The sequence below is a fragment of the Chelon labrosus genome (assembly GCF_963514085.1).
Source record: "Chelon labrosus genome assembly, chromosome: 23".
In the NCBI taxonomy this organism is placed as follows: Eukaryota; Metazoa; Chordata; class Actinopteri; order Mugiliformes; family Mugilidae; genus Chelon; species Chelon labrosus.
This window is the reverse complement of record NC_140356.1, coordinates 1,458,463-1,486,035: the sequence shown is the minus strand read 5'-3', so window position 1 is coordinate 1,486,035 and position 27,573 is coordinate 1,458,463. Positions and strand designations below refer to the sequence as shown.

Genomic DNA, 27,573 nt, shown 5'->3' with positions numbered 1-27,573 from the left:
CTATGTTATAGATTAATACCGAAGACATCAAATCAATGAAGGAACTTGTATGGAATTATCTAGTAAACAAAGGTTTTATACACCAACCAGCCACAACATTAAAACCACTCCCAGGAGAAGTAAATGACATTGACCATCTTGTGTTCTGCTGGGAAAATTTCGGACCTGGCATTCATGTGGATGTTACATAGACATGTAGCACTACCATACCTCACTCATCCCAAACCATCTCAGTTGGTTGTCAGGTGTCATGTTTGGGATGAGTGAGCAAAACACACCTCCATGCTTCACGGTGGGAACCACACATATGTAGAAAACGCCCGCTTATCTTTTTTGCATCTCATAAAGACATGGCAGGTGGAACCAAATATCTCATCAAACTAAAGTACCGATTTCCACTGCTCTAATGTCCATTCCTTGTGTTTCTTGGCCTAAGCTTCTCTTCTTGTTCTTCACCAGTAGCAGCTTCTTTGTAGCAATTTAACAATGAAGGTCTGGTTCTCACAGTTTCCTCTGAACAGTTGATGTTTCTGCCACTTGACCTCTGTGAAGCATTTATGTGGGCTGTGATCTGAGGTGTTGTTAACTTGTGGTTTCTGAGGCTGGCAACTCTAGTGAACTTCTCTTCTCCTGCAGAGTTAACTTCATCATAACAATATGTCTGTGAAGGTTCTCAGTCATCCAGGTCATGGTATATCCCTGGATGTTCATCAAAGCCTTTAATGGTTTCAACGACTGTACTTGAGGACACGTTCTTAATACTTTCTGGGCTGACTGACCTTCATGTCCATAAGTAATGATGGACTGTCGTTTCCTTTTATTTAGTTGAATGATTCTTGCCATAATATGGATTTGAATTGCAGTTGAATAGGATGATTCACACATCCTGACGTTGGTGTCAAACACATTAAGAATGCAAGAAACTCCACCAAGTCATTTTTGACAAAGCACCATTCTAGTTGACTAGCCCATAAAGCAGACTGAGAGAATGCCAAGAGTGTGCGAAGGTGTCATCAAAGCAAAAGGCGGCTACTTTTAACAATCTACAATCTAAAGTATATAGATTTGATGGCTTGAATATTAATTTACAATGTGGAAATAATAAAAAACAAAGAAAAAAGACCGAATGAGATGGCGTGTCCAAACATTTGACTGGTACCATAGTTATTTTGTTAGTTTGATGTGCACCCAAAACAAATGTAAAAGTCACAAGTCACAGCATGCGCTATGACGGTTCTTGATGAACAGTAATCAGTACTTCTGTGCAACATCTCTGCTTGTTGCCTGGCAGCCATGTGGATATGACAAGACTGTTGGAAATCATTAGTCCTGGCTGTCTTTTCACCGGGGAATACAGTAGTTTCGGCATATAACTCCCTTTGTAACCAAATATCATAGACATTTTGTCCACGTACAGTAAATGTTCAAAAAAGGTACTGCCTGTTAATTAGTCAGCTTGAGGGGTCTTAGTAGATGGAGCTTTGGGCAGGGTCATTTTAGCTGCTTTATGCCCTCTTTGTGTTTAGTAAATCTAGAGGGTGGCATCTCTGTCCTAAACACATCAGTATATTATTTCAGAATATTAACATTTTGTTATGTGGCTTCGTACTTTGGTTTTCACTTTTGAATTTCTCAGCTGTTTCTTTTCCTCTCCCTGGATGAAAGGGTCTTTCATAGAGGAGAATCAATCCTAGGCTTACAAAATCAAATGGTGGGTCGACTCACCCTCATCTGTGTTTGACAGTAGCCTTTGATTGATGGATTAGAGGACTACAAATAAATATTATGTACTAACTGAAGATAGAAAAATAGCTAAACAGGGAAACCTCTTTGTCATTTTCTCTCCTCTCCTGTCTTCCCCCCTGTCTTCAGTTTTTCATGAGTTTGCCATGCTACATATTCACAGTTCTCTCTCATTAAAACAGTGTAAAGTGTATTTTTAGCTGCCACTGTCACCTTTGCACTTGCTGGCAAACTGAGTGTTAGCGTGTGAAACTACCAGACCTATTAAACTGATTTCATTCGGTTTCAAAAAAACAACTTCATTGCTTTCTCTTTTTCCTTCTTTCTCTCAATTTGACGGTCAGAATCCGACCCAGGTTGGCACGGCTCTGCAGGTTTTCTATAACCTGGGCAGTCTTCGAGAGACCATCAACTCTGTAGTCGGGGGTTACCGGACCACCATACAAGACAACATCTCAACCGCTCTTGACATCAAGGGCCTGACCCAGCCGTCCAACCCCAGAGGTAGGACAAGGTGGATGTGGTTCATAAAGAAATTTTGCTCATACACACTCACATGGTGGAGACATTGTCCCAATTTCAGAAAGAGGAAAAACAATGGAATTTCAACGTTTGTCCTAGTTCACGAGTTGCCTTGATCCAAAATAGATTATTATACCACGGCCACAGAGGATAGTCAAGTCTGTCTGGGGGCCATATATTATTCTGATGGCTCTGATGTAACCTCTACATCATTGTTCTCATTGAGAGTTTTTTTAAATAACCAGTCCCACTTTTCAGGATTCTTTAATGAAATGTCAAATTAACAAACGACCTAATGGTAACCTAACACTGAATGTGTCCTACTAACAAGTATTGCGTGTCGAGCCTGATTTTTTTTCACTGTACCACAGAGATCCAATGTTGTCAGAAATGCAGCATGTTACACTGTTGTACAGGGTATTATTTTCCAGTTTCGCCCCACATACACTGCCCAGCTGTCTCAAATTCAAGCACCAAATGTTGGTAAATCTGCCCGCTGTTGCCCCCAGCTTTTTAAGAAATTAAACAGAAGGAACCAGTGAACTTGGAGCTTTGTGCTATGTTTTGGTCTTTTAATGGAATTTAATGCCAAATTTTCTTGCCTTTCGTATTTGCCCTTTTAATAGTGATAATGGTTCAGGTCTCACTTATATACAGGTGCCCCAGGAAGAGCAATCCTGCCAACACCAGGCAACACAGCAGCTTTCCGTGCTGCTCTGTGGACCAACCTGGAGAAGCTGATGGACCAGATATGTGCCTCATGCAGACAGGTACACACGCCAAGAATTGCCTGTATAGCCAGTGTTTAATAACCCATTAAATACTAAACGCTCTCCAGTCGGCGTGGCTGATAAATTACTAATGAAGTGTATTTTTGCTGTGTATTTTTCAGGTGCAGCACCTACAGAAGGTCCTGATGAAGAAGAGAGATCCTGTCACTCATGTGTGCTTCATTGATGAGATCCTCAAGGTTGGTGGGCCCCATTACACTGGTTATCATTCATTGGTTGCAATGTCTCACTGTGTATTTCTTTAATTTAATTTAATTTTTTTATTGCATTACGCCAATCCTGATTGGCTAGTGACTTCAGTGTCCTCATTGGGTAAATCCCCTGAACCTCGACAACAGTCAGGCCTGCATGTTTTTGAACACTGACAATTTATTGTTAATACACCCTGAGCTTGCAAAGTTTAAAAAATATGATGATAAATATGAACATGTTACATGAAATTCTGATGACAATAGATAATCAAAAGTATGTTGTGTTTAAAGCGATATTGTGGTGTGGCTACTAGGCTTTCAATTCAATTTCAATTTCATCCATAAGCTGTATATAAATATGGACAATTCGTTCCCACTTCCTTGTATTGGTCAAACTGATGCTATTTTCCCATGAGTACGGGCAGTGCCGTTTTGCAAGTTTGGAGCCAGAGTCTGCGGAGTATGGTCCGAGAGTGAAGCCATGCAGAGCCCCATTTTTATGACCCGCCCACATTTCCGCCAGACTCACTCGTGTTTTCGTTTGATTAATTCTGCGCTCTGCTCTACCTCCACCAGTTACAAAGAAATGTGGGATTATACACTGTACTTAATGATTTTTTATTTTTCCAACTCTCATGGTCCTACGGGACCACTTCACGGAGCGGTTGGGATGGCAACTTGTAGTCATAGATGTCACATCCTGTTTCTAAAGCATCAAATAATTAACTAAAACAGCACTTGTCAGTAAAATGGACACTTGAGTATGCATCAGTATTATATCAACTACCTAAAATGACAGAAACTTCCCATGTATGGAGGGGGTGGAGCTTATGAACTATACTGCATGCAGCCACCAGGGGGAGCTCTACTTGCATTGGCTTCACTTTTGAGAAGTTGTTCCATTGTCCATCTTTATACAGACTATGGTTTCATTAGGTAAGCTATCTGACAAGCTCATCCCGGCTCATCCTCAAGATGAGGATGGCAACTCCCAGGCACTGTTTATCAACCAACTACCAGACAAAAGTCAAAATGGTTACACTACTGCCCTGTCAAGTTTAGAGTCACCACAATTTGCTATTGATGCCATTGTATTGATTGCCATTGAAGCAGTATTATACGCAGTGAATGTGAAAGTGTAAGTCATAGTCTTTAAAGTAGAAAATCCCCCCCTATTGTTACTATCCCTCTTCAGCAGCTTCCCAAGTATACAACACAAAAAAATGAATTTCACTCTAAAAAAAAAAATATTACTGATTATAATATTTCATTACTGATTACTTATCTAATTGAGACTGTTGATGCCATTCCTCAGCTAAAATTACAGATGTTTTTCTCCACAAGTTCTATGGAACCATTAACATAAGAATTGTGCAACAACAGTTTCTCTTTACATCCAGCATTGAGTCCAGGTGGAATAGTTTCATAAGAAGAAAAACAAAAAACCCAACAAAAACAACAGGCTTCTATTATCATGGGACTGGTCGCTTAAATAGTGATTGTAATACTATCAATAGTAATCACAGCAGTCATTAACACATCATTGTGTCCTTCATCAGCTTTTCGCCATCTTACCTCCAGAGAAACCAAGTTGTAGAAATCAGAGTGGGAGACTGTTACTATGGAAACAAAGCTCTCACCAATTATCCAGAGACGGAGGTGTGAGTTTGGGACCTAATGACATGTCTAAATGCAAGGCTCCTCAGCAGTGGAGCTTCACCATCATCTTCACTGCCGTGGACAAGAGTGCCATTTGTGCTCTGATTTACTGTCAGTAGGGCTTAGAGCAGATGTGTCTAGAATGTATTGGAGTCACAAACTAATTTGTGCATGTATAAACTGCAAGGGAAAGAAACATAGCAGAAAGTAAAAATGTATTTATACAGTGCTTGACAGAAGTCACAAGAAAGACTTGAAAACAGCATTAAAACAGAACTGTAAAGAGGAGCATTCACACAGGTGAGATGTGGATTGTGAGAAATGAGCTGTAAGTCTTTATCAGGAATGTAACATTTTGTATAATGTGAAGTGTTGTTAAAAAGAAACTCTCCAATTCAGAAATAGCTGTTGCACACTTCCCAGGGACCATTTCATGCACAGTTACACAGCTTAGTGTGCTCTCTTGCACTTTCCTTCCCAAGTGCGAGTATCGTTTGTGTTCTTCTCCGTGCAATCACTGTTTCTTCAGGTGATAACAATTAGCTCACCACCCACTCATTCTACATGGAGGGAGAAACAACTCCTGCCTAGGAAACTTAGAATATGATGATGCCGTGAACAGACCTGGTGTAGATCTGTCATACTTAGGTTATTTCTCTAGGCTGGATTATTGTTATTCATCTCGTAGCAGGAAAAATATCTCTGCTACTGTGAGTGAGGATTGCTGCAGCCAAGCTATTAAACAGCTTCAAGAGATAGGACTGTATTTCTCCTATTCCTGCTGCCAGGCCTTTGTTTTTAGGATGTTACCTTATCGTGATCAGGCTCCTGCTTATATATCTGATTTGTTAAGCCACTACAAGTCTATGTAAATCCTACATAGTATGTTATTGCTATTCCCTTTTCACATTAAAGAGGCCCTATTATGCTAACATACAGATTGATCTTTTTATTATTGGGGGATCTGCTAGAATAGATTTCCATGCTTTCAATCAAATCATACAGTTGAGACATGTGGTTTGAATAAATGATTCATTTGCGGTCCCTCATTGTCTGCCCCACACCAGAAGTATGGTACTTTTTATTCTGCTCTCGTGCTCTTCATTAGGAAGGAAAAAGTGACGCAGGGGTGCAGAAACTGGAGGAAGTGAGGATGTAGTGTATATCAGGAGGAGAGGTCAGATAGCTGGGAAGCAGACCTGCAGCAGGCTTCTCTAATGGATGACTGGAGGAGAATACACAGATACACATGTCCAATCCCATTAAATAATTAAAGCACTTTCCTTAGTCAGGCTCAGTGTGGATGTGTGTCTTAGTTCTATCTTACAAGCACTTTTCTGCACTTTTTTTTGTCTGTTTTTAAAAACCCATTCTGTGTATAATTCATGCTGTCGAGAGGTAGATGAAAGTACTGCATCTGCTCTGACGACCACAGTGATAGCTTCATTTTAACAAATCGGTTCTTTCAATCTTATTTTCCAGGATTATTGTTCTGTTTTCATTTTTCACTGTTGTTTTGCACATTCGCACTTTTCAATGTATCCAAATGAGTCTGAGTTTTCACTCCGTGACTAATCTATTTTCTTTTCATTTTCTGAAAAATAAATGTCTTTCTTTGACACATTTAATCAGAATCTGTGTTATTGGTTTAAAAACAACATCATCTTCACAAAGCAGGTGGTTTTGAGTCCTTTCTAAAGATTATAAAGTAAAGACTTTTTCTCTAAATTCTTTGAACTTTGAAACCCCAATAGTAGCCATGTGATTGTAGCAAGGATTAACCGTTCCACCACGCTCAAGACACAGCTACACATAAAACAACAAAACGATTCATTACTTTTCATTAGAGGCAGAAATGTAAAATAAAAGTTTAGGTCCATCATCATCATGCGAAGACATGTGTGAGAAAATGCTTTCTGTTAACTTCTGGTCACAATGTCAACAAGGAAGTCAGAGAATGAGTGTGTTTGTCCTCTGTCTACCCAACGATAGGATGGTCAACCTGATATCCTCTTCTCCTTCTGGAATGATGTAACCAGCACCCTTAGTGATGAGTTTCACAGAGCAACTGAAGGTAAGATTGGTCCTCTTCTTGCTTTACCACCTAACATGTTTGACTCAGTGATGCGGGGTGAGGTTTGTGGGTGGTGAGGCACTGACTCTTTCAGAGACAGATTTAAAAAGTGCACTTAATAGAGAAGTTTACATTCAACATTCAATTGGGAGCTTGCACGCTGACGACTGGTTATTATGTTGTATCAGCATTCCTTACACACACATGCACTTGCAGCAAAAAAGAAAAAGGAATAATGAATGTAGTTCTTTTTTTGGTAAAAGAACTACATACAAGTACCTTTTAACTTGTATGTTATACAATTCTAAAATCATTTTTATCCTACTTTTCTCATATTTTTGTTTTGGAAGCTATTTGTTGAAAAAAAATTTAAGTTTTAAAGGTCTCACCCACAAATTGCAGTCATGAAATAATAAAAATAAATTCTACAGCGCACTTGACTTTCTGAAGAACAACAATCACAAACTCGTGCACTTACGCGTGTCCCCTTCTTGAAGCAGAGATACTGGCTGCTTCACCTTCTGCTTCTTCATTGTCTGATCACCAAGACTAAACATATACATATGTACATATTTACATACATGAAATACATAACCGAGACCGTGGAAAGCGAGGACATATAATAAAAGTGTCTACAAACATTAGAATTGGTGACCTACAGAGAGATAGCAACAGTCACGTGCCAACTGCACGCGCTCAACTCGTGAGGGACTGCACAATCCAAAGTGAGGCTGAACTGGTCGCTGCGTATTGGTTTACAGCACAGATCAGTTGACAAATATTATTAATTATCCCGTTATTATATGGTTTTTACTTTTCATTAAAGCCTCACCTGCCTCCGCTGACATCACGTCCCTGGTTTGGTCCTGTTCAAACAAACTCCCGTGCATCTACCCACTCCTAACATGGACCAGACAGCTAGACTATAAGCAGGCTCTGACGCACTCTGGATAGACACGAGACATTTTAATGTAATTTTAGCATGAAATCAACATCCTAACTGCAAAATAAAGAAGTCCATCTGTTGAACGTGAACTATTTTGGAAGCAGGCTTGTAATCGATCTCAAATCTAAAAATAATGGTGATATTTACTGTAGGTAAATCATTTGGTAACCATGGTAACACATATGTGCCTCATCATCATGGGTACAGGGATTATAGATGATCAAACAGACAGTCAGGTGCCGGTGTCTTTGGGAGTTCATTTATCCATTTCATTTATATGGTAATGCATTATGACTCCATGTTTACCACTCTCGGTTTATTTCTAATAAGTTGCCGTGAACCTGACAGGTGGTGCAGGAGTGAAAATTCCCTTTGTTTCTGCTTCAAACTACCAGTTTAAGTGCGTGTTGATAGTTACAACATATCAAAGCTGCTTATTCAGAGCAATGATGAATTTGTCGAAAAGGTTGTGAGTCTTTAAGGTTTCTCTCAGACTTACAGACAATCAATTGCAGCTGCACCACCTGCAGCACAAACAACTACTGGGAGGCTTCATTTGGTGAGCCATAATATCATCCATAATCATCTGGCTGTAACAAGAGCTCAGTTAACAGCAGGAAATCAATGAGGCTGTGGGTAATAAACAGCCTGTTGTTCGTGGAGTTACTGGAGAACTCGGCAGCATCATATTGAATCAGTGTAAGTCTGTGGTGCAATCTTGGCCTGTATTAACAAAAAAACAAAACAAAAAAAACAAACAGATCCTAATGCACAGCTGTAGTAGAGTATATAAACTAAAAGCTGCCAGGAATGTACAATTTAGTCTAAAAACGTACAGTATGCTAGAGTTTCGTTCTTATTGTAACACATTCCCAACATTTCATCAATAAAATCTCTGTGGTTCATATTACTTCATTGCAGATTGTTTACACATAGTATTTAATGCATAACTCCTGGAATAAAACCATGTGGAAGTGACACACTCCTACAGGAAAAATTATAGTGCACTGAGTTAACAGTAGTCAGGCCTGCAAATTTACCATGACAAAAGTATGTTAGTTAAACTTTGTTATAGTAATTTTCATAACTAGGGTTTCAACACAGATACCTGCAAATAACTTTTCCATTTTAATTTTCACTGCTGGTGTATAGCTTTGAATGTATATGGGTCTAAAAGGCCATGGAGGATAAGCATCTAGATACTGGCTTTGTCCTGCTTCAGTTGGAGCACTGAAGAGTGATTCATCTTATTTAAAAAAATAAATAAAATAAAAATACAGTTTGAAATACGACTGTCAAAGTTAGGCTTGTTAAGTATTTAATTTAGCACTTTCTGTTATTATGACCACAGATCAAACCATAGTTTGGGAAATCAGGAAGTGATTGGTGCAGCATTAACGCTGTGGAAAGCAAGCAGAATCTGAAGTGCGGTTGCAGTACATCATTTTGGCCTGTAGAGGTCATTAATACACCCTGTAGCATCTAAACAGCCCAAAATCCCAAAAGAAGAAGAAGAAAAATCAGACAATTAAAGAAGTTCTGCCAGATGCTTCTTTATCTGCATTTTCTGTTGATGTGAACTGAGTTATGAACTGAGCAGGGAGCTTTTTGAGCAGCTGAGGTGTTGATAAGAGTCGTACAAATGTGAAAATATCCCTTCTTAGTACATATAAGAAAGCGTAATTAAGTTGTGCTATCGTAATTAATATTTTAATCTACTGACAGCCCTACTTTTAAACAAGTACAGGCAACATCAAAAATTCATTATCACGAGAAGAAATATCTTTCTTAATTAAAGTAGCGAGACTCTGGAACAAACTAAATAAGCTTAATTGCAACATTATCAAAAAATAAAAACACTTGGGAACAGTTTGGGGAGATTCATTCCAACATATTTTTTTTTTTTCTGCTGTTGTTACCAACACGAAACAAGTCAGATGCATCTCAAAGTGAAGGCAGTGAAGTCAGTGATTGCACAACACGGGCATCGATAAGAGAAACAGATATTTTTGGAAGTAAATGATATATTCTGAAGAATTGGACAATTTGGAAGCGCTTTTAAATGGGAGCTGATTGTTGCTCACCTCCCTAATCATCCCTTTCTTGTTCCTCCATCTCACCAGAATCTCTCTGCGGTCATTCGCGAAACAAAGCGACAAATGCCCCCCCTACCTCATTAAAGTGAAACAATAAATAAATGAACAGTGGGTGTATGAGTGAATCTTTCTAAGAGTTGGACTCAGAAAAAACGAAAGACTTAATTATTCCAACAATACGATCTCGCTCTCTGTCATGCGCGCAGCACACTCACTCACAGATCACATGGAGGCGTTTCAGTGGAGAGTTGTCTGATTACAGGGAATAACAAAGTGAGAACAGGAGAGGCGGATTTGGCTGCTTGCTAACATACTTGGCTTCAAACTTGCACTTGACAGAAAATCCTGCAGTTTCTGTCATGCTCTGCGCGTGTACTGAAGATGTTCCAAAATAAAAATAAACAAGGAAGGGTAATGTATTTGTTAATGTGTAATCTAGAGGCCTGTTTGTGTAATCCTGTGTATCTATTGTCCTCAGTTTTCCCTCTCTGTCTTTGCCTTCCATTCCTCCTATCCAAACCAGCGCTTTATGTATTGTGTGTATCTAACTCTAATATATCTTGTTCCTGTGTGTCGCAGAGCTCCATTGCAGTCCAAAAACACATTAAAAGCACATCAGTGGGCCATGCTGTCACACTGGGTGACATATTCCTTCATTACAATGAACACACACACACACTGGAGCTTGTCTGGAGCCCTTCTACAAATATACATTAGTGCACCAAATGTGGATTAATGCACAGCTAATAATAGTCCTCAATAAATGCAAAATGTTCTCTTTTTTATGTCTTTCAGTGAGTTACTGAACCTTTCTTTAAATTCCAACTCAATATTAGCTCAGGCTTCTTGTCAGAATGAGTCTGGTAACACTGCATGCAACTGGATAGTCCTACAACCAATCAGAGCCATTTTGTTGCAAACCAGTTCAACTCCACGGTGCTCATGTTAAGTGACTACATCATCACCACATCAGTCTCACAGATACGTCTCAGATGAAGTCTCCAGCAGAAAGCAATGAACTTGGAGATGAATGCTGCACCAAAAGCCTGGTGTTTACATTACCCACAACACTAAATGCCAGCAGCTAGTTGACTAGGATGTCTTATGCTAATATAGCCTGGATTCTGTTGCTTGCAGCAGTGATGAGCAGTCCCAGTGACTCAGTTGATATCTGGAGACACAAAATACTTTATACAACTATTTTTACAAATGCAGCAGTCCTCCATAACACATGAAAGCACAATGAGTAATCATCCTTTTAGAGAACAGATTGAATTTGGTATTTTCATGACATTTCAATGATACAGAATATATTCTGAACTTTTTAATTAAATTTTATATAATTGTTAACAATAGAATACCTTGACACTAATAATATGAATAAGCATTTATTGGAAGCTATATGCAAATGTAGAAGTGTTCTGTAATACCAGAAATGCACTACCAAAGTCAGTATATTTTCCTGTTTTTTCTCTTTCTCACATTTCTCTATCTCCATCCACACTGATGGTACATCCCACACTGGATGTAGTGTCAAATCTTCTGAGAGGAAATGTTCTGTTCACTTCTCACTTATTTCCAGCAATCTTTCTTCCCCTACCACTGCCCCTGTTCTGCACTGGTTTTCTCTTTTATTACCAGCGAGGTTACATTTAACATCATTTTTATCATGAGATGGTTAAAGACTTTAAAAAAGCAAAAGAAAACCAACAAATGAGAGAGTAAATGAAATAAAAGAAGTTTATCACAGAAACCAGAAACTGTATATTAACTTAAAGGCAAGACAGGCTGGAATTTGTTGTTTGATTGGTTCGAGCACTGTCCAATTACATGCAGAGGTATTTCTTACTCTGTATCAGTTGAAGCACGCCTCATAATGAGGTTGAGAGGTTTTTACAGCCGGTGTTATAAGCTCTATTTACCAATCTAAAATGTCCAAACCTGAACATGTCATTTATTTGCCTGTGCCTTTCCAGCCTCATCCTTCCTGAAGCAGGCATTCGAAGGGGAGTATCCCAAACTGCTGCGACTGTACAACGAGCTGTGGCGCCGCTTGCAGCAGTACAGCACCAGCCTGCAGGGGGCGTTGACAAGCAGCGGAGGGCTGGACACATCTCTGGACATTGCCGCTACAGAGGCAGACAACCAGGACCTCTTCACCCACGGCAAACAGGACTACAAGTGAGAACGCACAAATGCAGCAACACACTCATGATGTCATTACTTTAGTGTCTTACTTTGTTTAGTGATAATCAAGACAAAGGTTCACCTCGGAGAGTATTTGTTTGTTCCGTGTAAATCGAGTTTAGGTCGAGTGATTGTGTCATCAGCAGTGGGTCCTTTCCAGCAATTCGATCATTAAGGCCTGCTGATGTTGAGATGTGTCTGCTACTCGAGCTCTGTGAAGCATTCATGTTGGCTCTAATCTGAGGTGCTGGTAACTCTAACGAACTTCTCCTCTGTTTTTCATGACTGGAGTTTTCCAGGTTGTCTGACCTTTGTGCCTTAAAGTAACGATGTACTGTTATTTCTCTTTACTTAATTGGGTGGTTCTTGCTAGGGATGTCCTGATCAAGTTTTTTTGCCCCCTGATCGGGTCCCGGTCATTTAATATCGAGCATCAGCTGAGCATCCTTATTTCTTGCCACAATACAGAGCTATTCCATGTAGAGAACTGTGTACCAACGAAACCTCTGTACAACACAAGTCATGGTGTTAAACACATTAAGAAGGCAAGAAATTCCGCCAATTCACCCATGACAGACACACCTGTTAATTAAAAACCGTTTCAGAGATGATAGCGAGAATGCAAGAGTTCAAAGCTGTCATCAAAAAGCAAAAGGTGGCGACGTACTGTTTTCTTTCTAGAGATACTGAGGAGAAAACACGCTGTAGTCCGAGTTGTTCAGGATCATTGGTACCAGGGTAGTTTGTAGAGAACTGCTCTGTGTTAGGTGTTTACTGTATCCCTTTTTCTTACTAAAAGTGTTCGTTCCAGCCCTAAAGTAAAAAATAACAAAATGTGATGGAGAATGCCAACAACTGACATGAAATAGCTTATATTTTTAAATTATTCTACAGTATGCATGTGACATCTAATGTTGATTTACAGTTTTAGTCATACTTTAAACACCAAAATAAAAATGTTTACTCTCAGTCTTATTTGCTCACCCATTTGAAATCTAAGACTATAGCTATAACCATTTTTGTGTAACACTGTGTTTCCATGGTGACATGCATTATTCTGGTCAGTGGCGAGATGGAAACTGGAAAAGGCTCACTGTCCACGTCCCTCAGCTTTGGACTAATACAGACTTTCGTCAATAAACATTATAATTTTCAAACTATTTCAACAGACCTCTCTTGGTCTATCCGGCTCTCCAAGAATTGGCTTTAGCGTTACTATTATGCTATGTTGTAACTACCAGTTCTCTCAACTGAAGTACAGAGGCTTATCAAAGAGAAGTGCTACAGAAGTGTTTCACTTCTCATCCAGAGTTGTAACAGACTAGTGGGAGTCCCAGGCATTTAACCTTTTATGGGTTTGTAAAGAGTTGTTGACATCATATTCGAGTCTTTGACCTACCAAACCATCAGGTCAAGTTGTCAAGATCCCATGAGTGGATGTGTGAATGAGAATGGATCTCAAAACTGTATTGTAAGTAGCTGATAAGTGCCATGGAAGACCGCCTCCGTTGTCTCTCTGTCTCTGTTTGCTGGTGCAGATGCCGTCTTTCAGCTCTCTTTTGAATGAGGATGAAAGTAATGAAATGACACAAAGCACGAAAGCTAGTTTTATTAAGTGAAAATTTCTGCCCATCTGTAGTTCAGAGTTCAGATTTGGTTGGGTGACCTTTTTCATAACCTTTACTATGTTGCATTAAGAAGCTCACACTGCAATGTGCCACTTTTTATAGATGCAAAAACATCATTGCTGTGTGCCTCCAGCCCTGTGAGCGAAAAGAAAAAAAAAATATTTATGGTGTATTTATAGTATAAAATGTTAGTGACAGCTCAATATATTGTTGTGTGTTGTTAGTACTTTCTCTATAACTGAGACTATATGGAAAAAAATTAGTTCGATTTTTCATGAAGGCTAAATCACTCTTTACCTTTTCTGTTTCCAGGCTGAAATTGGCACAATAATACTACATCCTCAAAGTATAACATACACTGATCAGGCATAACATTATGGATGGACATGGGCCTTCTGTGGGTGTCCTGTGGTATCTGACTACAGAATGTTGTTAGTGGGTGCCTTTTGGTCCTATGGGTTGAGGGAAGGGGCCTCTGTGAATCATCTCATTGATACTTTGATAATTTGGAGGCCAGGTCAACACCTTGTCATGTTTTTCATGTTTTTTTCAAGTTCTTCCTAAACCCTTTTTGTGTGTGCCTGTGTCAGGCTGCATCCTGCTGGGGATGGCTGCTGCCATCGAGGAGTGTCATTGCTATTAGGCTAGTGACAAATGGTCAAAAAGGGCTTTAGTTTTTGAGATACCCCTACCGGAGGTAGAACCAAACCCAACAATGTTTTTTGTCATCTCTAAGGTCTCCCATATATGAAATGGATTCTTAGCTAAAAATATTTTACTGCTAAGATTGTTAAATTAACATGTATTGTTATGCACCCCAAAACCAGAAAAGGACTAAAATATAGCCTGTCCGTATGGAAGTTATGGCATAAAAAGTAATGCAGATCAATCATACAAGCTCTGAGAGCTTTGAAATTTGCCAGGTTTGTGGTCAGGACGTTACTCTACCTACTAGAAAAGACTGCATGTGAATATATTGATGTATGGAATGAATAGAGACCTATAAACACATACCTAAAATAGGCGGACATGCAAAAAATCGATATTTATACAAAATGTTTTCATTTACATTGTGGTTGCTTTGTCAGGGACTATCATAGAAACACATATGATGGCTTGTTGGAAAGGTGAGGTTGTGCTGAATCCAGCAATACCACATATGGAAACATTACATGACATATCAGGGTGTTCTTTCACTCAATGTATGAGGTGTCCAAAATGAAAGGAAACGGAACACTGACAAAATAGAGTCTTAATTCCAAATCACATTATCAGTGGTTAGAAGAATGTTGACAAATGCATTCTTACTGCAAAATAAGTTACATAAGAAGTGCTGATATATATTCATGTTTATATCTTCATCATATTTATAATGATAATAATGACAATTTTCATAGGGAAACCTGGAGTCAGGATTGCAGCTTGACCTTAATTCATTTTTTAATAAAACTATAACTTAATTTCAGACAATACAAATTAAATTTAAGGTCTTAAATCAAACAAATGCAATCTAACAAAACAAACACTCTGAGGGGGAATGACCCCTCACTGAAACTCCAGCTCTTCTCAGGCTTTTTTTTTCTAGCAGCAATCATTTGAAACATGAACTGCTTTGGTATAGCCATTCTGGTGGTTATCTCCAGTGGCCACTTTGGGGAAGTCAGCCACAACTGCAACATAACACTGTCACTCTTCCACATTGTCATCGGTGACAAAATGAGTCATATTTGGACAGTCTGGGAAAGGGCAAGAGCAAAACTCTGTGCAGGTCAAGCCCACTAATAGTCACTGGCATTTGGTGGCATCGCTGCAGTTTCCATCTTTACAGTAGAGGTGGGTGAGGTCTCTTACTTCTTTAGGTGCTGGTGCCTTCTGGAACATCACAGGTTCAATGCACCCATCTTCTCTGAGCCTCCATCCTTTACCAACTGGGTTCCAGAGAAGAGGTTTGGCCAGGTGGCTGTGACGCCACACTGCTGTTTGGTACAAGGCTCTCAGTACGTGTTGCTGGAAGGCATCTTCCGTTGGAGGTAGATTTGCTGCTGACAAATCTGTGGTAGATGCTAGTGTGTACCTCAGCTCATCCAGATTGGTGCAAGGATGCCCATCCACCTTTTTCTTTTGCCCATACAGGAGGAGGGCATACTTTCTTGCCACAGGCAAAGCCTCTTCCAGACTACCAGACAGTCCAAATTTGGCCATTTCCTGTAACTCACAAAGATGGGTCTTCAGTTTTGTGAGGGCAGTGGCCTTCCGAATTCTGTACAAACTGCTTGTGGTGTCACATCCCGTGAGGGCGTGGCATGCAGGTAAACACTCACAAAGCACTGCTCCAAGCTTCTGAGCGATCAAACAGACAGGGATGAATCTTTCCTTATGGCCATGTCCAGAGTGCATAAACACATCTGAGGATCCAAACATCCCTTTACTTGAATAGTACAGAAGCAAAACTAGTACATCTGTATCATCACATTTGACTATTAGACGAGAATGTGACTGTGCAAGATGTATTGCATGTAACACCAGCCTTGTGTCAGCCTCCTCCTGGTCACTGTAAAGATCTGTCAAGCAATCAATGCCTGACCTGCTAACACTCTTAACCTCCTGACCATTTTCAAAGCCACCTGCCAAGATGACAGTGTTCCCCGAAGAAAGTCTCATTGGTCCAGTACTTGCGATGTAGGTGCTGACAAAGTCACATAGAGCAGCCTTGTTTCCACTGATCCTGAGGTATTTTCTATAGTTTGGAACACTTGTTTGTCCTGTGATGATATGTGTTCGTCTGCTTGTTTGAATGGTGCCTCTTCTTTGTCTCTCAAGGTCTTTGACTGAGTGCTGGTGGTCATATCTATCAAACACTATAACGACACAGCTGTTACCTTCTTTTCCCATTAAAGTTGTGACCTTTTTCCAAACGCACTCACCCAGGTCATTGAATGTTTGAAAGGCTGAATCATTGAGACTCTGTAGAAGAGCCATGCCATCGATGATGTATGCTGATTGTTCTTCAACATTTGGAAGTTGCTGTGTCTCTTCAACAACAGCCTCGAGTTTCTTGGCCAGGTCAGCTTTTGTTGTCTTCCTCATGCTTCCATCATCATAAAATAAAGAGGGCGGGACAGCTGCGAGTTCGTGAGACATCACAGTCTCCATGGACACCTCTCTTTGCTTGGAGACAGCCAGTAATCTTCGAAAGAGCACATCTGAGTCCATGTGAACCTTTCTAGATATGCTGACTCCAACTGATGCTTTCATGTCCTTGAAGGTTGCACACTGCTTTCTTTTCTCTGGCTCCCAGAAGCTCTTTGTTCTCTTTGATTTTGCAAGACGTTGTTCAATGAAAATGGCATTCTGCTTCGCACCATCTTGGAGGAAACTTGAGAGCTCTTTTGCAACTTTCTCAGATGCAACCTGACCACTTGCAATGTTGATCAGTTCCTCTGGAATGCTATCAAGATCAAAAGGATTCTGCCTCTGCTCCACAGCTTCCATTATCTTCTGTATGTCCCTTTCGTCTCTGTCCATTCTTGATGCGCCATGCTCCTTGTGTGCTTTTGGGCTCTGATCATCAGTATCACAAAGCTCTTTCATGGCATCCACATAAGCCGTGGTCACATGTCTGGTCATCAACCATCTTGTGAGAGCTCCTTTTCGTAATGTGAAGCCAACAACTCCACCCTGACTCTTGCCTTCTCGATTAATGGTTTGCTCCAGTGCCTGATCAGTAGCCACACAGTTGAAGCTTCGATGCTCAGACCGGCGAACAACAAACCCACCTTGCTGCATGAAATTATATTCTTCTGGTTGTTCATGTTCAAGTGCTTTCATTTCTGCAACATAGACTGGCATGTACTTGCTATAGTTGGTCCTGCCAGCAGCTCTGAACCAAGGCATGACTTCACACATGCAATTCAGGTGAAGTTGAAAGTCAGCTTCACGCTCCGAACGAAGAATCCTTAGCAATAGATCAGCACCATTAAGGAACATTAACCAGTATTCAAAGGTTGCTGATTGCTTAACTCCCTCATTTGTGAACATCTGGATTCTCTTCTGGATCTCATGAAGTTCAGCCTCCACCTCACTGATGAGCTGTTGTGCAGTGGCCTTGTCATTACCATGAAATGCATGCTGTACATCTCGTAGGATTTGCTCTTGTGCTTTGGTCATTGCACATTGGCCTTGTTTTTCAAGCCATGATTGCATGGCTTGCCAAAAGAGCCTGAACAGAGCTTCGGAAGCTAGCTTTATGCTTCTTACTCCTCTTGCCAGCTGTTTCCCTTGAAGCAGCCCACTGCTGGTCTGGACAGACAAAAACTAATATTATTATTTTCCATTATTCAGTAATAACTTGACCAAAACAAATCTCAAGTGGATATAAATACTTTAATAACGGTGTTCCATTCCAATGTTAACCTGATGTAATTGGATCTCTTTCATATGAACTGTATTGTATACTGTGCCATATGAAAATTGTCATTATTATCATCATAAATATGATGAAGATATAAACATGAATATATATCAGCACTTCTTATGTAACTTATTTTGCAGTAAGAATGCATTTGTCAACATTCTTCTAACCACTGATAATGTGATTTGGAATTAAGACTCTATTTTGTCAGTGTTCCGTTTCCTTTCATTTTGGACACCTCATACATTGAGTGAAAGAACACCCTGATATGTCATGTAATGTTTCCATATGTGGTATTGCTGGATTCAGCACAACCTCACCTTTCCAACAAGCCATCATATGTGTTTCTATGATAGTCCCTGACAAAGCAACCACAATGTAAATGAAAACATTTTGTATAAATATCGATTTTTTGCATGTCCGCCTATTTTAGGTATGTGTTTATAGGTCTCTATTCATTCCATACATCAATATATTCACATGCAGTCTTTTCTAGTAGGTAGAGTAACGTCCTGACCACAAACCTGGCAAATTTCAAAGCTCTCAGAGCTTGTATGATTGATCTGCATTACTTTTTATGCCATAACTTCCATACGGACAGGCTATATTTTAGTCCTTTTTTGGTTTTGGGGTGCATAACAATACATGTTAATTTAACAATCTTAGCAGTAAAATATTTTTAGCTAAGAATCCATTTCATATATGGGAGACCTTAGAGATGACAAAAAACATTGTTGGGTTTGGTTCTACCTCCGGTAGGGGTATCTCACAAATTTGGGGCCATTGTCACTAGCCTATATGGGGTGGGGGTGTCTGGTCTGGTCTAGGTGGGTGGTACATGTCTAAGTAACTTACGCATGAATGCCAGGCCCAAACGTTTCCCAGTAGAACTTGTATTGTTACAAGATGGTCAATGTTATTTACTTCTGCTGTCAGTGGTTTTAATGTTGTGGCTCATCGGTGTATAATAATAAGCTTCCCCTAGGATATGCATTCACACCTGGACAGTTGGAGATTAATCCAATACACTTATCAAACATATTAAATCCTGTTTCGCAGTCATTATAAAACGATGAGTCATCTGTAAAGCTTCTAGAACAATGTCATTTGTGAATTAGTTTTATGTGATTGATTCAGCAGACGGGACATTTAATGTAGGTAATGGTGTCTCTTTTGGGAGTGAACAAATAGGATGGATGATTCTGCAGTCGAAGAGAGACCGTACAACAAGAATGTAGGAGGGGGAGCAGAAATGAAGGAGTGCAGGTGCCTGGAGGAGCGAAAGAACAAAGGAATGATGTAACAAGTGGATGGAGAGTGAGTGTAGACGTGACAGAAACAAATGCCTCTTTTTGTACGTGCTCTAATGACAGGAGCGTGTGTGCAGATGCTTGGGAGTATAGTTCCTCTTCACACCAGTCATCCTGTTGACTGAGGGGAAAAGGACTCATTAAAACATCTCGCTCTCATCAAACACTGATGTAAAAGCCAAGACATGTTACCTTAGAACTGAACCGGGTCGTTTCTTGTCTTCTGTTGCCGTGCATAACAATTATTAAACGATGATGAATGCAGTGCAGGCAAACAAGCACACGCACACACACCGTTGTCTCTAGTCGCATGTCTGCATTGAATAGTAATAGGATGAGACACGGTGGCATTTTGCTTCCACTTGTGTCTGCAGTTTAAGTGCTCCATTAATAAATGTCAGCACCAGTCCTGTAGACAATTAGAGGATATTACATGCCAACATGAGACAGTGAATAGATTGTGGGTACAATAATCTGTGATAGATTGAAAGTGTTACATTTTTAAAGGCTACTTTACATTTTATTTTCACGGCAGACACAAATTCAAGTTCAAGAAGGACATACAAGAAAGAAAGAAAGAAGAACAAAACACCAGACGCCAGTGAAATGTGAAATGCATGCTAGTCCATGTAATTTGCATAGACTGTATATAAATATGGACAATACGTCTCCACTTCCTTGCATTGGCCAAATTCACAGTATTTTCCCGGTGATACGGGTGACCATCTTGCGACTAGAGTCTGCGCAGCACGGTCCGAGAGTAGAGCCACGCAGACCTGCGATCTTGATGACCACCCTTCAGCCAGACTCACTCGTGTTTTCGTTTAATTAATACCGCGATCTGCTCTACCTCAAAAAAACGAACTAAAACGGAACTTCTCAGAAAAATTGACACTTCTGCAAGCATCAGTATTATATGAACTACCTAAAATGATTGAAACCACCCTTGAACAAAAATGTTTTGACATGTATTTGAGTGATTTAGTTTGACTCTAACATCGAGGATGTGGAGCTTATGACCTATACTGCAAAGAACCACTAGGGGGAGCTCTACTTGCTTTGGCTTCACTTTTGAGGAGCTGTTCCATCCTCCATATTTATACAGTCTATGGTAATCAGTGAAAGTGTCCAGAGGAAACATAAGGATCATCCCAGAGTTGAGACCAAGAAGGTGGGGTCAAGGGAGGCCCAGTGTGAAGGCAACGTGTAAACAATATATTCAGTGCTCACTCTCTCCATTAATAAAAGGACCTCCAATGGTGAGATGTATGGAATAAGCGTCTGTGGAGGGAAAGTCAGCACTTGGTTGGAGCAACCTAATATCACTATCACATTGTCAAAGTTTAGCCAGCGACCATATATCGTGCTATACAGATCAAAGGTATCATCACAAAAATTCATAAGTTTGTCATTACTCCATGTCTCTAATGTCTGTTGGGAGGTTTTCTTAGGATAAGGTTGCGTTGGCCTTGTTTTAAAATTTGATATATCACAAACATTTCTTAACTGAATGCATCAGGGGTATATTTGCATTCCGTTTGGTTTTGATTGTGCGTCTCTCTCTCTCTCTTTGTGTGTAGCCCAGAAAAGGCTCTGAAAGACTCTCTGCAGCCGTATGAGGCGGCCTACCTCTCCAAGTCCCTCTCTCGCCTGTTTGATCCCATCAACCTCGTATTTCCCATGGGCGACCGCAACCCGCCGTCCAACGATGAGCTGGACAGCATCATCAAAACCATCAGCAGGCAAGTACAGAACATGCCCGTTGGCTGCCCGCTGGCTGCCCGCTGGCTGCCCGTTGGCCCTTGTGGAAGTGACAAAAACCACTCAACACTGCCTCTGCCACTTCTTTTTTGACAGTGTATAGACATGTTTGTAGAATATTAATTTATTCAACAAGATCTTTTAAGTCAGTCATATATTTATATAATGATATCATTAATTAAGACCTTTGTTAGTAATTGCATATGGAAGAGGTGTAATAGACCAAAGAAGAAACCCAGAAATCTTCTTCAAAGAAATATTTTATGGATGACAAACCTTCTGGAAACCATTTCATGACTTAATTTGGCACTTTTTTTTTTGGCAGATTACAATCCCGCTTCTAAAATACATTTTAATCCATCAATCCAAACTGTGCGCACATTTTAAAGGAGAATTCCAATAATCCCACCCCTATTGAAAGCTGACTTATTTATTATAGCAACTATTAACGTTGCTCTATCATTCGTGCTAACTTTGCACTCTCATGTTTTAATGTAAAGTAGAAAAACAAAACAGTTCAAAAGTATATTTGGACAACCATCTTATGCATTCCAAAATGTATTGATTGCAAAAGTTTGTTTTTTGTTTTGCCTAGTGCTTGATGACTTTGTCTAGTTAATAAGTATTGCTTGTGCTCCCACGCTCAAGACACACACAGGGCAGGATGGACATTCCTTTCAGCAGTAGTCAATATAAACTTTTATAGTCTTGAGACATAGCATGACCTGTAGAGCTACTGCATCCGACTTACTTCGAAATATGCCAGTATGAAATAAAATGCAACCATCTTCTAACCACATTTCTAATAACTGGGCCGTAGAAAATACGAATTTATGAACGTTTCTGCTCCTGTTATGTGCATAACAGCTATGAAGGCTGCTGGTCATACTCCGCTATTCCCAGCAGAGTGCTATTAAATCACTGGAGAAGAAGACATTACGAGATGGAACAATAAAAGAGAAGTGATTGAAAACCGTGTATAAATCTGATGGAAACGTGACCTTTCATGCATTACTGAGGAAGTTTGCAGGCTCCTCATCCACAGATATCCCCATGGCTCTCTCAGTTGAACCTTGTCTGACAATTAAGTCACATGCTTTAGGTGCGCCGATGAAAAAGCCGTATAAAAGCATGAAAATGGAAAATGGATCTGGCCCCTGATTCCCTCCTGTTATCACTCACAACCATAGAGGCGTTACTACGTAGCCATGACAACAATGTTAATGAGGGTAGATATTCTCAGTTGAAATGTCTACTATTCCTGAGTTCGTTAACTAATTTTACTGGCAAATATCAAGTCAAAATACTAGCTCCCAAAAGAGCAGCATAATAGAGATTCTTTATTAAATTTCAAAAAACAAATCTGGGATTATGATCATTTAAATGTCCAATCATCAGTATTAAATATGAAGCAAAAAAGACATCAGTCCGCAACCTACGTGTACACACATAGTTGCTGATATTTAAAAACCAAATGGGATCTGTAGTCTTTGATAAACACATGGTATGTGCTGTTGACTGCTAGCACTGTCAACGGTGCATTTAAAAATGAGCTAGGTTATTCTGTTTTGATGGTTTTTATTGTATTTGTTCAATTGCAGTGAGCTGAATGTGGCATCAGTGGATCCAAATCTCTCTCTGGCTGTGGCCAAGAACGCTGCCAAGACCGTCCAACTCTTCTGCGTCAAGTCGGAACAGCTGGTGCGTACATAATTGCAACACAACATACGTCCATAGCTAAGTGCAGTGGTTAAAATTTTGACATGGGGGACGGATCGACAGTATAAAATAAACGACAAGATTTGTTTCTTCTTTATCGTGTGCATCTTGTCCTTGTCTTGTGTACATATTGCGCATGGGCAGTCTTTTCCTGTATGTCTCTATATAGCTTCAATTTGCAATCTATTACCTCTTCCTCTGTCTGCAGTTGTGTACTCAGGGTGATGCCAGTCAGGTGATTGGTCCATTAACGGAGGGCCAGAGGAGGAATGTGGCTGTGGTCAACTCCCTCTACCGTCTGCAGCAGGCTGTCGCCAAGGTAGGCATAAATAGTGTCTGTATGCTGAACAGTTCAACGTGCTAGTCCACTTACCCCAAAATCAGGTGCACTGCTGTTGTATTTCTCAGTCTGTTAGAGAAGACTTATACAGAAATGTTACCATGACAGTGGTAATATTTTTGTGCATCTTGAGAAAGCTCTCAAGATGCACAGCACAGCCCCTCCTCCACAACTTTTAACTATATGGATGTCTAATTAGTGTTAGTGGTAATTGGAGTCAGTTTGAAGCTGTTAAACCATGCATGTGTGCTATATTGATAGAAAAGCAGATTTTTCTATTTTTTTCCGCTCATATAGACTTTATTGCAATCCCTTTATGTGCCAAGATATAGTGCTGAAAGCAGCTTGCCCAGCTCGTGGAGTTGTGTGTTTCAAACCCAGAGGGCTGGCCAGCTCTGTACAAGTGAACGTGACTGAAATAAGAATTGACTTCACAGTTCAAGTAGAACACAGAAAAAAGCAACAGCAAATTCACCACAAATTGGTGTTTGCTCTCAGCTCTTTCTGGACGGTCCCTATCTCTTGCAAGTCTAATGCAGCTGCAGCCTCCAGCTGTCTCTCCTGGATTCTTTCCACAATTAAAGATGCTTTTTTTCAGTTAGTTTGCAATAGTAGCCGGCAGATTAGGGACTAGAGCACATCCCCCACACCCCACAGAGTCCCAGACTTGTGAGAACTGTTTAAAAAGTGGAAGTAGCGTCATGATATTTAGCACTTGGTCCTTAGAGGGAACGTTATTGCTCCTGTTTTTGCTCCTGATCCTGGTATCATCGAATATCTTTGGTTATTTACAGCCATATTCCTTTGTGTTACCACTACTGTACCTCTACTACTTCACTGAATGTACTGAAACTACACAGTTATTTGTGCTGATTCTGTTACGCTTAATGGAAAACAATTGTATGTCATTGTGTGATAGTTTAAATAATGTTAAGCATATTAACCGCATGCTGTGTGTCTATATTTTCAACCTGGGAAATGTGGAAAAACTTTAAACATATCTTACGGTTTGTGATCCAAAGCATGATTCATGCTTTGGTTTCCTCTCCGCTTGCCGATTATGGCGTCAAGCTGTATTAAGCGGCTTCTTTATCTCAGGTACAATGAGCCACTGACGGAAAAACATTTTAAGATGCCTTTTCAGATGGATGCAGCACTCAGGAAACAGTTGAATAATTGAGGCGTGACTACCAGTCAATCAAACGTTTTGTTGTGAATAGTCAAGGGACTATCCATGGGGCGCATCCACGGAGAAGAAAAGGTGCAATTTAACTGCAGAAAGCTTGACAATAATCAAACATGAAGCTACCACGAAACCAGTTTATTCTCCAGTGTGATGAGGTGCTACACTACATGCGCAATTATAAGATAGATTGTATTCACAGATTTATTTTATTGTTGCACACCATACCACACACATTACATAAGCTTCACATGTCCTCCCGTCTCTCCTTACATACGCATTGATTTTTATTTACACAGCTCTGAGTGTTTTAGCACCTCCATATAAAGGTGATATGTATGGTTCCCTATTTATAGTGTCTCTCATTTGGGTCAGGTACTTTGCCTCAGGCCATGGAGCTTTATAGCTACACTCCAGCCTATTAGGTGCACTAGTTCAACTGCTTGCTAACACAACTATTTAATAAGACAATTACATGGCAGCAACTCAGAGCAACCAAGACGATCTGCTGATTTCTGGGGCTACCTTTAAATGAACATAAAGTTTGAATACCCCTCTGCAACTGTAGAGCAGTGTAAACAGCTTTGTATGTGTGAATGTGAATGTTGCATGCCTCCTGATGATAACCTTTCTGTGTTTTTTTTTTCATTTTTTTATTTGCAGATTATTTCAGGTTTGGGGTCATGTCCACCGGCTGCCGCGGAGGCCCTCTCTTCTTCCTTGGAGGTATCAGAGCAAACCGTGGTTTTAATTTACATATTTTTTATTGGTACTTTTCCACTGATGCGTGCGCTTCAGTTTTTGTATTTATTATGCGCAATATGTCAAGATGGTGTATCACACATGATGCCTCCTACCTCCTGTAACATAATCACAGACAGCGTCCTCTTGGGTATTTTATTTTGATAGAGATTTTTGTCAATTTACAAAAGGACTAAAGCTCACATCTTTTCATCATAACTGTGAATTAGGAAACTAGGACATGAGAAGTTGTTTTCAAATCTCAATGGAGTCTTAAGCATGAACGATTGTTGTTGTTTTTTTAACTAAGCTAAAGTTTTAATTTACTCGCATTGTTTCATTTAGTTAAATTCTTTGTCAAGTCTTTTTTATGAAGATGTGGTTATTTTCCTCCTGTCTTCTAAGCATTCTAGTGCTACAGTTGTCATCTTTGGTGGGTCCAGTTTTCATGGGTCTCGACTATGCTTGAGCCCTGCACTGTTGTTCCATTATGGTCATATGGTCAAATTAGCGGATGGGAGCTTGGTTCCAAAGAAAATAAAGTAGAGGATAGGAGCTCGGTTCCAGAGAAAATAATTTAGAGGATAGGAGCTTGATTCCAGAGAAAGGAAATTAGAGGATAGGAGCTCGGTTCCAGAGAAAATAAGTTAGAGGATAGGAGCTTGATTCCAGAGAAAGGAAATTAGAGGATAGGAGCTCGGTTCCAGAGAAAATAAATTAGAGGATGGGAGCTTGGTCCCAAAGAAAAGAAATTAGAGGATAGGAGCTTGGTTCCAGAGAAAATAAATTAGAGGATAGGAGCTTGATTCCAGAGAAAGGAAATTAGAGGATAGGAGCTCGGTTCCAGAGAAAATAAATTAGAGGACGGGAGCTTGGTTTCAGAAAAAAGAAATAAGAGGATGGGAGGTTGGTTCCATAGAAAAGAAATTTGAGGATAGTAGCTTGGTGCGAGAGAGAAGAGTAGAGGACAGGTGCTCAGTCCATCATCCCTCAGGAACCTATAGCAGCATAACTAATGGATGGTTCAGTGTCACATGAGCCAGCCCTAACTGTAAGCTTTATCAAAAAGGAAAGTCTTAAGCCTAACCTTATACGAAGAAAGGGTGTCTGCCTCCCGATCTCAGTCTGGGAGCTGGCGCCACAGGAGAGTGATTGAGGTGATTGTTGTTACACCATGAGACAAAGCTCTCTATCTGTGTAAAAATAGTATTGTAAGTGAACTACACTGCAATCATACATGTCAATTTAGTTGAAGCTTTAATTTTTTCCCCCATAAAAATACATTTAATATAAGACTTCCTTCCAAGTCTTCACTACATCTGCATCTAGACGGACATGAATGTAAATGATCCACAAAATCTTTGCTCCAGACATTTGTTCAAGGATCTACACATTCATTCATTTCCCTACCCCTACTGCACATCGGTCTGCAACAGATAGGTTTCCCTGATGGGAATCTTTCTGTAGCCTGCTAGGCTTTAAATTCCTGTCACACACACAGACTCTATCTAGTGTATCAGATGTAGAATTTTAGCAGATATTGGTGTGGTTGGAGCAGAGAAAACAGCTTCTTATCAGCACACATACATCCACACAGCTGATAACATATATTAAGTATTAAATGATATATATATATTTATACACACACACACACACACACACACACACACACACCTTCTGCTCACCTGACTATGCATGTTGCTATGGAAACAGTGAGCCCTGTAGACATAGGTACACACAGTACCTATTGTCAGTTCTGGATATGGAGTTTACTCTTTTTCTATGCTTATAATTGCCCCCTACCTTCCTCAGAGAATGTGGCATCACATGGCTCACTTTGTTTCTTGTTCCTCTTACGATTCAGGGAGTGCAGGCCCTGATGAGCAGCGCAGTGCAGCCCCTCCTGCAGTCAGTCAGCGACTCCATAGAGGCCATCATCATCACACTACACCAAGAAGACTTCTCAGGGTCAGGAATCTTCCCTTACTGCCTCGTTACACCGATTTTAACACTACTAAAACGGGTCAAACGATGTGTGAGTCTTTGTGTGAAAAGGGAGCGCAGGAAAAGCTTGACGTGCAAATTGAACCTCAGTATGGTTTGGGGTGGACCAAAATATGCCTGTAACAAGGATTGTTAATCCTTTGGCCTGTATGAAGTTTTCTTTTTGTTCGTTTCCTGATTCCAATCAAATCATAGTATGTTGCTGGTGTTTAGAGAGCAGTCAGCTCTTTAGAATTGTAGCTTCTTGTTAAGTAAATGGTAAATGGT

At 40.1% G+C, this 27,573-nt stretch overlaps 1 protein-coding gene across 1 annotated transcript in view; it reads left to right on the top strand.

The window, feature by feature from the left end:
• Positions 1–27,573, top strand: part of cog5 (component of oligomeric golgi complex 5) — a 64,221-nt gene that overhangs the window by 31,669 nt on the left and 4,979 nt on the right. The window contains exons 8-17 of the mRNA XM_084573777.1: positions 2,088–2,247; positions 2,923–3,035; positions 3,158–3,235; positions 6,899–6,980; positions 11,999–12,203; positions 21,139–21,300; positions 22,921–23,020; positions 23,247–23,357; positions 25,225–25,287; positions 27,167–27,270. Of these exons, the coding sequence (XP_084429903.1) occupies positions 2,088–2,247; positions 2,923–3,035; positions 3,158–3,235; positions 6,899–6,980; positions 11,999–12,203; positions 21,139–21,300; positions 22,921–23,020; positions 23,247–23,357; positions 25,225–25,287; positions 27,167–27,270 (1,178 nt within the window). The remainder of the gene's footprint in view (positions 1–2,087; positions 2,248–2,922; positions 3,036–3,157; positions 3,236–6,898; positions 6,981–11,998; positions 12,204–21,138; positions 21,301–22,920; positions 23,021–23,246; positions 23,358–25,224; positions 25,288–27,166; positions 27,271–27,573) is intronic.